This window comes from Callorhinus ursinus, unplaced genomic scaffold, assembly GCF_003265705.2.
Source record: "Callorhinus ursinus isolate GAN/ISIS: 27379988/994484 unplaced genomic scaffold, GSC_fseal_2.0 scaffold15, whole genome shotgun sequence".
Lineage (NCBI taxonomy): Eukaryota > Metazoa > Chordata > Mammalia > Carnivora > Otariidae > Callorhinus > Callorhinus ursinus.
The window spans coordinates 3,341,238-3,358,353 of record NW_027397077.1 but is presented as its reverse complement, the minus strand read 5'-3'; the positions used below and the strand labels follow the sequence as shown (position 1 = coordinate 3,358,353).

The window sequence follows — 17,116 nt, the reverse complement described above, 5'->3', positions numbered from 1 at the left end:
TGGTCCTGTATGCTCCCGGAACCTCCCTGAGGAACCTCCGCGAGGAACCTCCCCGAAAGCGAGGTTTTGCTGCAAACCTAAGCAGTGCATTATTTCCGTCCCCAGCTGCCTCTGAAATCATGCAGGAGCCCAAAGGCAAATTCACAGATTAGGTGGCTTCCACTATTCCCCACAACGCTCAAGCATAACAGTACCCTCCCTAACTACCTCCACCACATCATTTTTTTTTTTTTTTAACCAGAGAGGTGAAATTAATGTTCTGCCAAGTGGAGGTCTTTATATTCATAGTTTTGGCTGAAAATACTTTTGTTTCGCGAGAGCAAGAAGAGATTCCGTTTGCAAAGGAAATGAGCATTTGATGGACGGCTCTAGTTAAGGACAAAAGACTTCAACACTCCATCTATGTTTGGTAATGCTCTGTTAAAATACTCTCCCCAAATGTAAGTTCATTTAGACAGCTTATACCAGAACTGAATTTAAGGGTTAAGGCTATCTCCTGTTTCAAAAAAAGTTATGACAATGCTGTTAGAGGAAAGGCATTAATAGGTGGGTTATTTTTGGCTTAATATGCCTCACAGAGAATGTTACCAGCAGTCTTTCTAGAGTCAATTAACCTTCTGATGTTAATTTCAAAAGTATGTATTTTGAAATAAACCTGTGAATGGAATACCAACTGACATCAATTTGTTTTATGTTTTAAAGCCAATTTGGAAATAGCTATCCAATAAAAGGAGACCTACATGGAATAGAATACCGTGGATATCCACTTCAAACAACATACCAAGTGTGCATTTCTTGCATTCTATTTATGAGTTTTTTCTTAAGATCATGACTTGGCGGACTCAAAAAAAATTAATACACCAGAAACCTTTCAGGCAACAACTAGCAACAAAAACACTACCTTTCTAAATGAAATCCATAAAATAAGCTACCTTATTCTTCCCTAATAACCTGGCCTTGGACATGCTGCCTTAGAATTAGCCAGGAAGCGTTAGTTTTTTCCAATTTAAACAAACCACGACTCCAGGTAACTCCGCAGGCATGCTCAGGCAAACATTTATTGAGTACCAACTGTGTACCAGGCATTCCAGGCTCTTCACAAGCACCGACTTGGTTAATCCTCAGGGAATCAGGGAGAAGAGGCTTATGGCAGGCAGAACAATCACACCCCAAAGATATTCATGTCCTGGTCCCAAAACTGGTGAATATGTTACCTACATGGCGAAAGGGTCTTGGACGATATGATCAAATGAAGGATCTCGAGATGGAGAGATTAGCCTGGATTATCCAGGTGGGCCCAAAGTCAAGTCAAAGACTCTTCTAAGAGAAAGGGGGAGGCAGAAGAGTCAGAAGGAGATGGGAGGGTGGAAGCCCAGGGCAGAGAGATTGCAAGATGCTATGCTCTGGCTTTGAAGATTGGGGGTAGGGGGAGGGAAGTGGGGTCAAAAGTCAAGGAATGCAGGCAGCTTCCAGAAGAGGGAAAAGGCAAGCAATCAGATTCTCCTCTAGAGTCTCCAGAAGGAAGGCGGCCTGGCCAACATCTTGATTTTTATCCCAGTGAGACCCAGTTCATGGGCTTCTGATCTCTAGAACTGTAAGACAATCAATTTGTGTTGTTTTGTATATATATATACATCACATCTTCTTACACACACACACACACACACACACACACACACACACACACACACACACAGGAATATTACGCAGCCATCAAAAGGAATGAAATCTTGCCATTTGCAACGACATGGATGGAACTGGAGGGTATTATGCTAAGTGAAATAAGTCAATCAGAGAAAGACATGTATCATATGATCTCACTGATATGAGGAATTCTTAATCTCAGGAAACAAACTGAGGGTTGCTGGAGTGGTGGGGGATGGGAGGGATGGGGTGGCTGGGTGATGGGACACGGGGGAGGGTATGTGCTATGGTGAGCTCTGTGAATTGTGTAAGACTGTTGAATCACAGACCTGTACCTCTGAAACAAATACTACATTATATGTTAGAAAAAAAAAGAAGAAGATAGCAGGAGGGGAAGAATGAAGGGGGGGAAATCGGAGGGGGAGACAAACCATGAGAGACGATGGACTCTGAGAAACAAACAGGGTTCTAGAGGGGAGGGGGGTGGGGGGATGGGTTAGCCTGGTGATGGGTATTAAAGAGGGCACATTCTGCGTGGAGCACTGGGTGTTATAGGCAAACAATGAATCATGGAACACTACATCCAAAACTAAAGATGTAATGTATGGTGATTAACATAACATAATAATAAAGTAAAATAAAAAAATTTGTGTTGTTTTAAGACGACCCCGTTTGTGGTAATTTGTTACAGCAGCAACAATAGGAAACTAATACAAGCTGTTCCTAAGAGAGAAGCTGTCAGTGGGGAAACTGGACTGTAATCCCCAAGGCCATGCGTCATGGAGGGGGGCGTGAGGTTAGGAGAAGAGAGACATCTGGAGCCAGCAGGACGGCTGTGTCCATGCAATGAGACCCTCCCCCAGAGCCCCTTCCGTCTTTAAAAAAGTTACTTAGCTCCTAAGATGCTACATGTGATTGCCTTTGGATCCAACCCAACAGTGATGAGGTTCAGTTTCCTATCTGGGTTTGATGTGCTGTAAAACAGAGGTGCCGTGAACAAACCCCGAGTGCAGAGACAGAGAAACAAGCATCCTATGTACAGGAATACTACGATAAATATTCAGTATTTTCAAAAATTCAACTGAAACAGAAAATAAATAGCTACAAAGAATAAAATCCTATGAAGGTATATCACATGGCACATGGAAGGGCTCCGTGTGAGAAATGTTTATGCTATTAAGTCAATGCCCCATCATTTCAACATCCCATGCATATACAATAAACAGTAACCACACCACTGAGGCGAGGGAATGTTGGGTAATCCAATACAACTGCTTACACTCTTCCAACAACTGTTTACTCCTCCCCGCGGTTTAGCTGCATGCACCCTCCGCTTTGCTATGGCTTTTTCATGTCTCACTCGGATCTGAGTTCATCCTTGCTGTCACCTGGGAAACACAATGTAGCTCCTGCTATCTCCCCGCCTCTGCCTGGACCCATGGGTGACGCCAGTGTGGAAACCCTTTTTGGATGTAATTCCTGGAGCAAGGGAGGCTCTTCTGGGAATGCGCCTGTCAGGCTGCCAGGTCAGTACCGAAATCTGTTGAGTGGAAGTGGGACTCTGATAATTTTCCACTGATTCTCTTCCTACCCTTTTACTTCTGACCACTGAATAATGCTCCTAAGAAAAATTATCCAGATCTTAGAAATAGACCAAAGGGACTAGGAGGTGTCCCTTCCATGTGGGCCAGGGTCATCTAGCAGGATGATCTGATTTCCTAGAGGTGGGAATCTTTGTCTGACTTCCTATTTACTATTGTTTAAGCTGTTTTACAATCCCGCCTGGGTACGAGGGGAGAGGTTAACTTGTAGAAAACTCATCCCAATGCAAATGGTTTCTGTCTGAGAGTAATGCCAACAGCTCCCATCCAGCGGCAATGCAAAATCTTAGCAAAGACAGCTCCCAAAGTTAGGTTTACGGCCTTGTAGGACATTAAGTGGCTTGGATTCTATTAGCAGATTCATTTCAGTATTCCTCTATCAGTCTCCATTCCTTGAAATCTCGATTTTAACCAGTCTTAACATACGACTGGTTTCCTCACTAATTAATGAGTTGGATAAACTCTCTGATGCATGTTCATTTTGTATTTAGGTGGGAACCAGGTTTGTAACTTTTGTAAACTATGCTTTAACAATGCAAAAAGATATGCTGTGGGCAGGAACTCTGGACAGGTATTCTTGTCTCTCACCATTCCCCACCCGAGGGGGCTCTGGGCCCAGGAACAGTTATGGTGTTTTAAGAAATTAAACTGACCCAAGACAGTATGATCCAGTTCCACAAAATTCATCCCAAATGCTAATGGGGACTCAAGTCTTCAATTCAACAACAACGTATTTTTAAATAATCAACATTTTAATATTCTTAATTTAAAGACGGGAACAGGGGTAAGGGTTGTTGACTCTGGACAGTGGTTCTCAAAGTGTGACCTCTGGGGGTCCCTGAGGCCCTTTCAAGGGGTCTGCAGGTCAAAACTCTTCATTATAATAATAAGATGCTGTTTGCTTTTCTCTCTGTGTTTACATCTACACCGAGGGTGGGGGAGTGGTGGTGAGTGAGACCCTCAGCATGAAGCAAGGTGGTGGCGACGAACTCTACGAGGGGTCGCTGGACTCTTTACCACTGTGCACTCCCAGGAGAAAGGGGGAAAAAAGTCAGCTTCACCGATAATGTGCTTGACGAGGCAGCAAAATGGATTCGTGTTCTTAAATCTTAACACTTGAGCACACATCCTCGTCATATTTTCTGTGAGGAAATGGGACGTAGGCCTAAGTGCTGCCACACAGCGGAGTTGGGACAGTCGTCTCGAGAAAAAGCACAAACACGACTGTCCGAGTGGTGAGCAGGATTAGCCAGTATTTTTTTTTTCATGTAACTACGTTTTTATGCGAAAGAATGACTGATGATAAACTATGGTGATTGAGACTCAGGAGCCTGGCAAACATGCTCGAAAAAATAAACAAAGTGAGCCACTGCTCTGAGGAAAACAACTGATGGTTTCTGTTGCCAATGATAAAATTTGAACTTCTAAGTGAAAAAAAAAAAAATCAGAATTTTAGAAAACTTGCATCCGCCCACCATGAACTTCACAGCTTCCCACCACTTAAAAACTCTTCCAGTGGTGTTCTGAGATGAAATATGGCAACATTTGGAAGATCTGCATACCTCACTAGACCAGATTTTCCAAGTGACCGATGCATGATGTTACAAGATGATGCACAGGGGGGAAAAATCCATTCAAAGTGCAAGACAAACCAATGCATTTTAATGTAGCAGAGTATAAAAGTTAATTGATGTTTCAGATTTAACACTGCAACTAACTCTGAAGAAACCACCACTTGCTGAGTTTTGGTGTAGTATCAAAAAAGAACATTCATGAATAATCTGGAATGGTTATCAAAATATGCCCCCACTTTGAGCAGCTCCTGTCCGTTAGTTCTTCTCGTGTTTACCATTGTAACTTTAGTAAAATTACACTTCGATTTTGGCATATTACCTTTAGCCAGTTTTACCGACCCTCTGCCGTGAAATATGAGATAGTCAGCATGATCATACAGCCTTCCTTCCACCCTCTGCTAGTTTTTGGGGTCTTTGTTACCTTGAGCTGTAATAGCTACCTTTCTAACTATTAAAACAAAACAGATGTACACCTCTAGTTCTTCATCTCTGCCTCCTTGTTATGAAAAATAAAGGGATCAACTCACACTTGCTTCTACTTTTCTTCCCCAATTTCACCTCCTGATTTTGGTCAGCCATACGATTTTTATTTTGTCAAGGTTTATGACATTTTAGTTTTATTCTGAAATTGAAATCGAGCCTTCTGCATTTGTCTCCATACTGATTATAATTTTCTTTTAAAGATTTTGTTTATTTATTTGAGAGAGAGAGAGAGAAAGAACAAGCAGGGGGCGGGGAGGGGTAAAGGGAGAAGCAAACTCCCCGCTGAGCAGGGAGCCCAACGTAGGGCTCGATCCCAGGACCCTGAGATCATGACCTGAGCTGAAGGCAGACGTTTAACCGACTGAGCTTAACTGACTGAGCCACCCAGGCACCCCTATAAGAGCTGTTCTTTAAATAGCACCTTGAATCTTCCCCAAGCCATGCAAGGGAGATGCTACCACCCCATACAGCAGGTGAGAAACCGCAATTCCTGGAGTTAAGCTACCCAGGCTGAGAGAGGTAGCTGAGCTGGGACTGGAGAAACTTTCTCTCTTCCTATGCTCCCTCCTTGATGTCATGATGGGCACCAGACACTTTGTGGTGGAACTCAAGGCTGACAAAAGCCCCAGGCCTGTCTTAGAGGCACCAAACTCAGCCAGGCAGTAGATACTTTCTGGGTCTGCCATGATTGAATTCATGAACTTGAGGTAGGGTTCATTTCCAGTGCTTCTGTGTAGGGTTCGGAGCTTAGTTAACCATGATGTACTCTCTAATAAGACTGAGATTTACAAAAATTGTATACTGTAGCTCACTTCAACTTACCTCCTTTTGATAGGCCAGCCCAGCTTCATAGAGCTTAATAAAGAGGTACTGAGTCCATTTGTAGTAATCTGGTAAACATGTAGTTATTTCCTGCCAAAGAAGGGGGAAAAAATTACTCATGGGCCACTGTAAACTTTCCCCCTCACCCCACCACCAACGTATGCACTGGCCTTGGGATTCAATTTTAAAAAAGCAATCACACTGCAAAAATATATACCAACCTACATATATCTTCTGCCAATCGTAAAGTGAGGGAAGAAGCAATTCATTCTGGGAAGAAAGCTATTACTGAAATGCCACCCCTACCTTTCCCGGGGTCAGTTTAATGAAAAGAAACTCAACGTCTTCTGCACACCTCTCCCCCAGGCCATGCAAGTAACAGGTGAATGACACGTATGAAATTGGGCATTACCATTTTTGTCAGTGTGTATTTTGGGGATCGTGACGCTAATTCACGAACGTAGTTCATTTTGAAAGCAATCACAAATTCAAGAGGAATATTTGCCTACTTCAGTAGCATGCTCATTTGAAAACAAATCTTGTGTTTCTCCATAGAACTGGGCCCTGTAAGCTCTTTTAGACTTATTTATATTCCATTTATTCCATTAGATGAATCAGGCTATTGCCTGGTGAGGAAGACCCATTAAAATCATTATTAAAAATTAAACTTAGTGAGAAATCACCTGGCTTGTATTTCCAAGCCTAAATCTAAGGTTCTGAAAGTTTGTTTTCTGTCCTGAAAACACATTTACTGTAGAATCTTTAAAAAGAAGTTACCGATTAGCCAATCTCCATGTTGGCAAAGTCAAGTAAGCATAAAACCTCTACACTGTCACACTGTTTCTTTTCGGGTGGTCCTTAACTTCAAAAAACAGCTAACATAGAAATGAACATAGGGCACGGATCATTCTAAATGGTTCCATGTGGAATGGACTATGGATATAAGGCGTACTTCTGTCAAAAGTGCAAACAACCCAGTCTTTCTGCAGATGAATGAATGAAGAGAGAGCTGAAAACCCAGGATACGAGGGCAAGTGGGACAGGAACTGGGCAAGGTGTCAGGTAAACTGGGGCCCCCAATGGGCTATTTTTCTTACATAAGATTCTTGCATTCTTTTAGGCGCTATTTTGTAAAAACAGCAGAGTAAACTCCGAGAAAACAAGGAATTCAACTCTGATCACTGGCTCTCCTCCTCCTGTTGCAAGGCAGGTAGTGAATAACCCGCCAGTCTAACAGCCTGGCTCCCATGGGAGCTGGTCCCCCAGCGGGCTGGACCCACGCAACGCCAGAGCCGTGAGGCGCACGACACAGCTCCCGAGGGCTCAGGACCCCAGGTCTGCAGGGGCATCATGCACCAAGCACTTTGCCAGCTCAAGAATGGGACCACCACACAATGGGCGGGCTTGGTTCCCCCAAACCTTCAAATTCACCTTCTGAGATTTCCTTATCTTTTCTCTACCGGCTACCTGCCCACCCCCAGCCCTTGCAGGCAAAGCACAGAACTAAATCATTTTCCCCAGTTTCCCAGAGAGGCCACTTAAGAACTCCCATTTTCTAACAAAACCCAGAGTAGGTTACATGGGGCGGGGGGGGGGGGGGTTCTCTTTTCTCTATTTTTCTATATATTTAAGTTTTTCATAAGAGAATATCAAAATACTTCAAATGAACATATATATATGTATGTACGTGTGTATGTTCTCAGCCCCTGAATCTGCCTCTGTATTGAGAGAAAAATTAAACGGCAATGGAACAGATTATATCCATCTTGGATTATGGTTTTGAAAACCACTTTAACCTAAAATAGAAAAAAACAATGCTAGATCCAGTCAGGAAAAAAAGAAAAAGCAAAAGATCGTTACCCAACCAAGCATTAGCCTACTTTCAGTCAGATGTATAATGCAAAGTGCCTTCTCCCTGGAAGCGAGGCGAGGTGAGGCGAGGCGAGGCGAGATGAGGTGAGGGATGGGGGGACTGTGGGTCTCCTTCTTGCACCCTGGCCTCAAACTTGGCTCTGACCCGTTTTCTTTATATTGGGTTTCTGCACGTATTGTTTGAAGAAAGAGTAATATCAGCTGCTTTAACAGAGCACCGTTTGAAAACCACTGCTCCAAGGACCATTATCCACTCCTGACAGTTTGATTTCAATGTATGTTCATTCACCTGCCCCCAGGCTGCAGTGCCTGAGCGGCCTGCCCAGAGGAGGCAGGGGATGCCGCTGCCCCTTTCCTCGCATCTGCTGCACACAGGGCCCAGCCAGCACCTTCAGTACTGTCCACTCTACCCGTGAAGAGATGTCAGAGCAGACAGGAGCCAGTCCCATAAGAACCACAAACGTGGTCCGAGATCGACCCTGCTCAGAAATGCATTTCCCGAAAAAGTCATAGAACCCTTCTGGAACCTCTCTTGATTTGCTAACTTTGAAAAACTCCCAAAAACCAAAAGAGCTATTTCTGGTCTTCTAATGCCTCATCTCAGTACCAATCATCAAAGACATCTTTCTGAAATTAAACTGCTTAAAAGTCTTAACTTTTGTCAAGTGGCTAGAAATTCCATGTCTGGGGAACGATTTACTCAAAACCCAGCCCTGTGGACAAAGGTCTTGGTTGGGGGGGGCCTGCACACACAAAGATGTTAACGGTCCTTCTTCCTTCCTTTCCCTAAGAAAAGGGTTCTCAACGCAGAACATCCTCTCCCCAGGGGCATCTGGTAATGCGCGGAGACATCTCTGTCACTACATAGTGGTGGTGCTACCCTACAATGCACAAGACAGCCCCTAGAACAAAAAACTATTTGCCCCAAATGTCACTAGGAGCAAGGGGGAGAAACCCTGCTTGAAGGGTTTTGATCTCTTTATTTATTTTTTTAAAGATTTTTATCTGTCAGAGAGAGAGAGATCAAGAGAGAACACAAGCTGGGGGAGTGGGAGAGGGAGAAGCGGGACTCGATTCCAGGACCTCAGGATCATGACCTGAGCCAAAGGCCGACGTTTAACCGACCGAGCCACCCAGGCGCCCTGGTTTTGATCTTTTTAGTTTTTGAGTCTGTGACTGCAGGCAGATAAAGGGAGAGCGAACAGAACAACTCTCTGGAAGGCATTCCATAAAATACCACACAAGTGGAAACCCAAGTAAGTTAACTTAGAATTCCTTCTCCAGCTGGTGTGATGGCATCTCTGCTGAGGACGTCTTGCAGGGTTACACAGAAATGCTAGGGGACGCAACCTCCTCACCCTTCTACCAACTCCGAGACCAACTGGAGGGGAGGCTTGTCAAGCCTGGTGGTGTTGCAGCTGCAATCCTGGAGCTCTGTTCTGCACACAAAGTGCTACTGGGAAATGGGAGATCGATTTTACTACCTAAATTTTCAATCGTGTCATATGCCTACAAATCATTGTCTGACTTGGGAGAATCTCACATGATACCTTCATGTAATAAATTTTTCCTATTTTGAAGTCAGAGAAGCATATGAGTTTTTCTGATGCCACATCAGGTCATCCCCCTCCCACGAGAGAGCTGTTGAACAAATCAGAGTTTAAACAGCGTCTGTTGGAATCCGGCCCCTGCCAGGCCCAGCCCTGCTGGTGACCCCAAGGTGGAGCCCTGTGTCCGTGGCTCTGTTGCCCACGGCTGACCACAAGCTGTGGGGTAGTGCCAACCTGGTGAGACCCCTCCACGAGACCACCAGAGAAGTCAAGCGAAGGATGTGCACTGTCTTCCAAATCCCTCTTCATTCCCCTGCTTTCCAAATAAGCCAACACCCACGTTGCTATAGACTGGTTTTTAAAACAAAACCAAGCAATTCGAAGTTATCGCTCCAAAAGCAACAGCAATTCAGCCGAACGCCACATAGATCTATATAAAGGTGTCGACTTTTATATCCCCCTGAACTCCAGAAAGCACAACCTAGCTGTCAAGAGGCTGAATTTATGAATCTGGGATCTCAACTAGCATCATTCCTCCGCACTGCAATTCTACATTTTACAATGCCAGGTTTTTAGCATGAAAAATATTTTGCACACTCACAGCCAAACACGGAGCCCAACACAGAAGGTGAGCTCCCTCAGAAGCTCCACATGTCATCCTTTGAGACCTGCCATTCATACCTCACTGACCGCTCAAGTTCATAACTGAGCCGGCCTTGCTAGGGGTTCCCACAGCACACCGATCGGGCCATGATGAAGCCTAAGGAGGCTGAGCCAACTTTACTGTCCCTGACATGAAACAGCATTTGGTCTGTGAAGGAAGAATAGGGGCAGTCAGTCACCTTCTGGGTACCTCACTGAGGCCTCCTCAGGCTCACACTCCTCAGTCCACGAAGACTTGGAGAGAGTGTGATCTACAGGAAAGACATTCCACGTTGGGGCTGGCTGACTCGGGTTCAAGTCCTAATATCATCGTTAGCTTTGTGGCCCTAGCCAAGTGTCCTCCATCTAGAAAACTGGGGTAATGAAGCCCACCTGAGCGGGTGTTGTAAGGACAAATGCAATAATGTATACAGAGCCCGTACGGCCACGTAGGAGGGATCGCCGGGCTACTTCCCTTGGCTGGGCCCACAGTGTGTCACGGAGCAGTCAGGCCGGCTTCCTTGTCACACACTCAGAGGCGGACCACTGGGACAAGGCAAAAGGGAGAGCAAAGGACCTAACTCATGGTCACTTAGCATCACTATCCCTTCCCAAATACTGGCCTTCTCACTACAAAGAGATGGTGTTTATGACAGAAGGACCAAACACATGATCTGGAGGGAGACCTCCATACAAGGCCGTTCTGTCCGTCACCTCTGGTGCACACACACACACACGTATACCCAGGCAGGGAGAGCCAGGTAAGTCACCTCCCCAACACCTCTCTGCTCTGGCAGGATTGACTTGGGTCTTTGTTCCTTGGTTCCCTGGCATCTCTGACAGAGACTGGTCCCAGATCACAGAACAGCTAACATCACTCAAAGCCATCATGCATTTAATTTGCCTTACAGCCTCACCACAGTCGGGTTCGCTATCAGGATTAAACACAGTAAAACAACAACCTGAGGCTCCGTGTTTATTAAGTCAGCCATTCAGCAGCCCCATACACTGGGAGATAAATACGGTAAGAAAGGTGAGCAATCGCCGTTTCCGGTGGCAAGGCATCAGCCACCTCTCCCCGGTCTCACTGTGAGCCTCCTGCCTTCAAAACAATGAAGCCTGGAAACAGAGGACAAAGGTGCTCGAGTCCCTTTTTTAAAACTGATCTTCTGTACCGTGCATTTTTGTCATCTGTTCCTTATTGCATCGGATCCAAAGGAAACATATGGTAATGACCTTGTCTTTTATTTCATCTCAGGTTCTCCAATCCTAAAGGGAAGGGGCTCTGAAAACACAGCATAGCTCAAAGGACACAGAAGCAGACCTCAGGATTCATATTGTGCAACTGAAGACAAAAAAAAAAAAAAAAAAAATCCAGGCTGCATCAGATGTTCCTCACTGGGGCTGGTTCAAGGTTCCAGTCCACAGCTTTGTGCACCTGCTGTGTTGGAAGAAGGAAGAGGGAGAAAATCTGCCGGAATGGGACATTAACAGCCACCCCCACACTAAGTCCTCTAAACTTAGCACTGGCTCTCAAACTTGGTGGCACCTTGGAGCGGAGCTGTAGAAGTTCCTGGTGCCTGGGTCTCACCCCACCCCCGGAAATGTCACGAGCAGCCAGGGTTGAGAACCACTGCAAAGAGGTTCCCCCAAATACATCTCTCTCCCAAATACTGCATCAGCAGCAGGATCCGGCCCTGCCCTTGTGTCTTCACAGAACTCAATTGGGCTTCGACAGGAGCCCAGAGCCCAGCTGAGTCGATATGTGATTTCTTTTTTTTTTTTTAAAGATTTTATTTATTTATTTAATTGACAGAGAGAGAGACAACGAGAGAGGGAACACAAGCAGGGGGAGGGTCAGAGGGAGAAGCAGGCTTGCCGCGGAGGAGGGAGCCCGATGCGGGGCTCGATCTCAGGACCCTGAGATCATGACCTGAGCTGAAGGCGGTCGCTTAACCGACTGAGCCACCCAGGCGCCCCGATACGTGATTTCTAACAAGGTCCCCAGCACCCTGCGCTGACAGGTGGCCTGGATCCCTGTCCCGCCCAGCACGGACTCACTCCCTTCTCACAGGGAGTCCTCACCCTCCCTGTCTTCCCCAGACAAAACGCAGTCAGGAAACAATAAGAAAGAACCACTTGAAACCCACCTCTCTAACAACACACACAGCACCCTGACTGGGTAACTACCTACGCTCTGTGGTCAGCTGCTTAAAAAAAAACGCCAGACTCTCCGACAGCTCGTTTCTCTGTCCCGAGGAGAAATGCAAAACCGACAACGGTGGCCTGGCCCTCCCCTTAGGCTTCAGGGGAAGAGGGTAAGGAGAAAGATGTCTAAATCCTCAGTTGGATGCCCCTAAGGGGGACCTTGGGCAGGAGGGGGGTGCAGAGAAAGTGAAGGCAGATGGCGCAGCACAGCCCTGGCCTCCAGTCCTCCTTAGCAGGTGACGGGACACGTCTCTACACGGCTCTGTGCTCCCACACTGCTCTTCCCTCCTACGCTCGTCTCCCTCCCCACAGCAGCTCTGTGGAGGCAGGCACTGTTTGTGCACACTGCTTAACACACGAGGAACCTGCACTTGGCCGGGGGAGGGGGAGGGGGCAGCGCCCAAGGCTGCCCAGCTCAGGCGGGGGGCAGGGTGGGAGGGGGCAGAAGGGACCTTGGAACTCAGGTCTCTCAACTCAAAGGGACATCGGGGAGTGATACGGCACCTTGAGAAATACACCCTGGAGAAAAAAAAAAAAAAGAAATACACCCTGGCTTGCCCAGCTGCACCTGGACTGACTCAAAACACATGCTCCCAGGAGGTCTGGGTAAATCAAGCAGAAGGAAGGAGCTGGGGCACTGCTCCAGAAAGGAATACCGGGGTGAATATGCTTTTAGCAAAAACAACAGCAGTAGACTAACGATAATGAGCACTTCCCAGGCACTGACCAAGTGCTGCACTCGGTTTTGGCCCTTTAGAAGCATCTCATTTAGTTCTTATTATGATCCCGGGAGTCAGTTACTCTGGTTATCAAATGTGGGCTTGAGCTCCCTGTTTAAAACTGCAATTTACACCCCCCATCCTCTGACTGCTCTTACCCTTTCCTACTTTTTTTTCTTTCCATAGCACTTATGACCTTCTAATGTACTTTATTATTACTTATTTGTTATGTTTATCGCCTCTGTCTCCCCCCCATTCCTAGTGTACTGGTTTCAAGGTTCCTCCGTGAAAGAAAGGGTTTTGTCTTTTTTCCTGCCACTGATACATTCCGAGTGCCTAGAACACTACCTGGTACAATGGATGTTTAGTAAGTGGCTGTTGAATGAATACAACATCATTTTACAGATCAGAGAACGGAGCCTCGGAGTAACTTGTTTAGGGTCACCTGGCTAGGGGGAGGCACAATTAGGATCCAAACATGGGTCTGAGTGACTTAGGATCTGCACCTCTACAAATGATTTCCTCTTCTCAAAGTCACCTTGACTTTTATTTTTTTTTAAAGATTTTATTTATTTATTTGACAGAGAGAGAAACAGCAAGAGAGGGAACACAAGCAAGGGGAGAGGGAGAGAGGGAGAAGCAGGCTTCCTGCTGAGCAGGGAGCCCGATGTGGGGCTCAATCCCAGGACCCTGGGATCACAACCCGAGCTGAAGGCAGATGCTTAATGACTGAGCCACCCAGGCGCCCCTCACCTCGACTTTTGTAAGATGGGCATGCCGAGTGTTTTCAAAGCAGGGAGAGCTGTGTGAACCAAACACATACCACATATACTTAAACCTGTGTGACAAAAGTTTACACAGTTGTCTTTCTATCTGAATATTTGTACAATGTGCACTAAAGCTAGATCGAATGAAATGGCTTAAATACTATACCCTTAACTTATGTAAACACTGTATCAATGTTTCATGACCTACTTGATACAAAACTGACTATATTTTATGGTTTTAATTATATAATGAAAAAATAAAAAGAGCATCAGGAAAAAAAGAAGGCAACGTATAAATACATACTGGGTTGCCTAAGGATGACACTGAGCATGGGTGACTTTCTTAAAATTATAATCAGTTTTTCTAAACTTCCCTGATTTCATAGTGACCCAATACTACTTGGAATCAGCCTGCAGTTTGACAGTTCTTGACGAGACTTCCACCTTGGTGACATCCTTACGAGGGACCCTGTGCTGGGGTACCCAGCTGTGCCAGGCCTGGATTCCTATCCCACAGAAACTGTGAAGACACACATGCTGACTCTGTAAAGCCACTAAGTTTGGGAACAGTTTGTCATGCAGCAAGAGATAACCACTACATTTGTAAAAAGGGGTCACTAATTGGACCAAATCCTGGGATGGACGCAAGGACTAAATGAGAAAATGTAGGTAATACAATTGGCAAATGTTCAGCATGAAGATGAGAAGGTGGAGCCCTGAGGGTATTCCAGAATCACCAAGCTCCCCTCCCCACAGTGTGGGGGGACAAGTGGTCTGCTGTCCAGGCCACGGGAGGAATGACAGGGAGGCCCAGTGCTCCATGCTCCCACCTGAGTCGGTGCAGAATGCTGAGTCCATGTCCCTCTTTTAGCACCTAACACAGACTTTTTGCCCCCGTGATTTAAGTCCCCAAGTTTTGTTCATCTTCCCATCTTCCCTGTCTGAGGGCAGGTGGAGAGCAACGGAGGGGTTGGCAAGCTGAAGACGGGACTCTGAGCACTGGTCTCTGTCCATGGGTCTGCTCTGGACTCGCTGGGGACCCTGGACAAATGGCTCACCTCCCTGGGGCTCACTTTCCTCATCTGGAAAATGTTGTGAGGATCAAGGTTATCTGAAGAGGGTCAGCTTATCTTTCCAACACACTCTGGCTCAGTATGGGTGCACAGGAGGTATTCAATAAATCTTCATTAAAGCAACAAATATACCAAAATGCAGGTACTCAAGTGTCACTATATATTTTTTTAAAGATTTTATTTATTTATTTGACAGAGAGAGAGATAGCAAGAGCAGGAACACAAGCAGGGGGATTGGGAGAGGGAGAAGCAGGCTCCCCGCAGAGCAGGGAGCCCGATGCGGGGCTCGATCCCAGGACCCTGGGATCATGACCTGAGCTGAAGGCAGACGCTTAACGACTGAGCCACCCAGGTGCCCGTCACTATATTTTTTTTTAAAAAAGAAAGCCTTGAGACAGAGCTCTTGCTAATTTCTTAAACATAACATGCTTTCTTAAAAAGTGGTATGTTTCTTGTTAGAACCACAATCTAGCTTCGTACTAAATTTTGCCAAATATGGGTTCACATGAGAAATACTGCCCCAGTTCATACCACACTAAGAGCTCTACGACATCTGTATGCAGAATCTCCAAACTTCCAAAGGCAAAAAAAGAACCACGTTTACCTCCATTAGCAACTTCTACATCAAAAACAAATGATAATTTTCCAAAAAAAAAAAAAAAATTCCATTGAGATCAGTTTCTCAGCTCCCTGGTATAAGGCTGGTTCTGAATTCTGTTTTTTCCCCATTTGATCCACCAATGAAAAAACATTCACTGAGGATCTACTACCCAGTCCTTATTCTAAGGGACTCACTAATTAGCTACGGTGATAGAAAATGGTGGTACAAGAGAGCAGAAAGAATGGATTTTCCACCCAAGTCAAGGTTCTGTTTGTTGGTTCACTCACTGAGTCACTCCAGACATTGACTAGGGACCAGCTACGTATCAGCACTGGGTTGGAGGCACAGAGAGGGCCCCTCCTCCATCACTAAGAAGATTAAGGCCCAGCTATAGTGGGCCATCTCATGGTCTGTCCTTTCTCTGAAGTTTCTCTGAATTGTCTCCTCACCCCTGCCCTACTTATTCCCATTTGACGGAGGGGGAAAGAGAGGCAATCCACCAACCACCCTAACTCCTGGGGCAGTACGGGCCCCACACCTGTCCCTGCCACCAGGTTCTGCTTCATTTCACATCATGTGCACCTTTCCCATCAACAGGGAAAGGCCAGGGGTCATCTATAGGTCTGGACAGGGGTCCCCAGCCAAGACCACATGGCCACCGCTTCCTCCCTCCCAGGCTATCATCCCCCAAGACTCCCACCGCCCAGGCTTCTCAGCCTCACTGGCCACTTCCTTGCATCCCTCTTCCTTCCATCTGTTAAATTCCACCTTTGCCAAGCTTCTGCCTCTAGCCTGCTCTACCTTCCCTGTTCTCCTCCTTTGTGCAGTTGAGGGAACAGGTGTTAATATCAGGGTAATTAATTAATCATGAACCTAACATTTGTCCAAGAGCTCATTTTTATGTAATTATGTTCCTTCATCTCGGGTCTAACTTTAGACTGAAAATGAGCATTTCATGAAAATTGAAAATGACAAATGCTAGGCACTGTGCTTTTCTGCAGCACGCGTTTTATTCTTGCAGGCCTTGTTTTTCAAATCTAGGGCTACAGCTAAATTCTCACGTAATTTCAAAGGCTCATGTTCGATGTGCTCTTGAGGCCAATTTAGAGAATGAGGATTAATGGATGGGAAATCGTGGTCTTTACAGTTCTCAAGGCAGCCCACACTGTCTTCCCGGACTAAAATCAGCTTGATCGGTGAGCTCTTCTTGCTATTTTCTTGACCATTCTTTTCTGGGCACCATCATTTTTATGGGAACCTGAAAGCTGTCTCCTGCTCCAAACTACACAAGACTCTGACAACTATCCATAATCAGACGAGAAGCAACAATTTGCTTAATTTCTTGGTAATTGTCCTTTGCCAGCTGACAAGGGGTTCGTCACGGCCGTCTAACAATACAGACAGCTTTTCTAACTAGACAGTTGGGAACAGAAAGCCCTCCATTAAACAACAGATGAGACTAATGGGTCTGAATTGCAATTTGTTATCAGTCTACTTGGGCAGATGCCAGGATTTCAACTATCCAAGCCAACCCAGCTCTCCTACAATTGTTCCATTTTT

General features: G+C 45.8%; 1 protein-coding gene across 4 annotated transcripts in view; it reads right to left on the bottom strand.

Annotated features, from left to right (window-relative positions):
• The window catches only part of LARS2 (leucyl-tRNA synthetase 2, mitochondrial), a 148,906-nt gene that overhangs the window by 88,998 nt on the left and 42,792 nt on the right, over positions 1–17,116 (bottom strand). For all 4 annotated transcript variants that reach the window (XR_003210723.2, XR_012380863.1, XM_025885025.2 and 1 more), the window contains exon 6: positions 6,125–6,214. Coding sequence is in view for 2 of the 4 variants with exons in the window: in XM_025885025.2 (XP_025740810.2) it covers positions 6,125–6,214 (90 nt within the window). In the remaining 2 variants the exon portion in view is untranslated. The remainder of the gene's footprint in view (positions 1–6,124; positions 6,215–17,116) is intronic.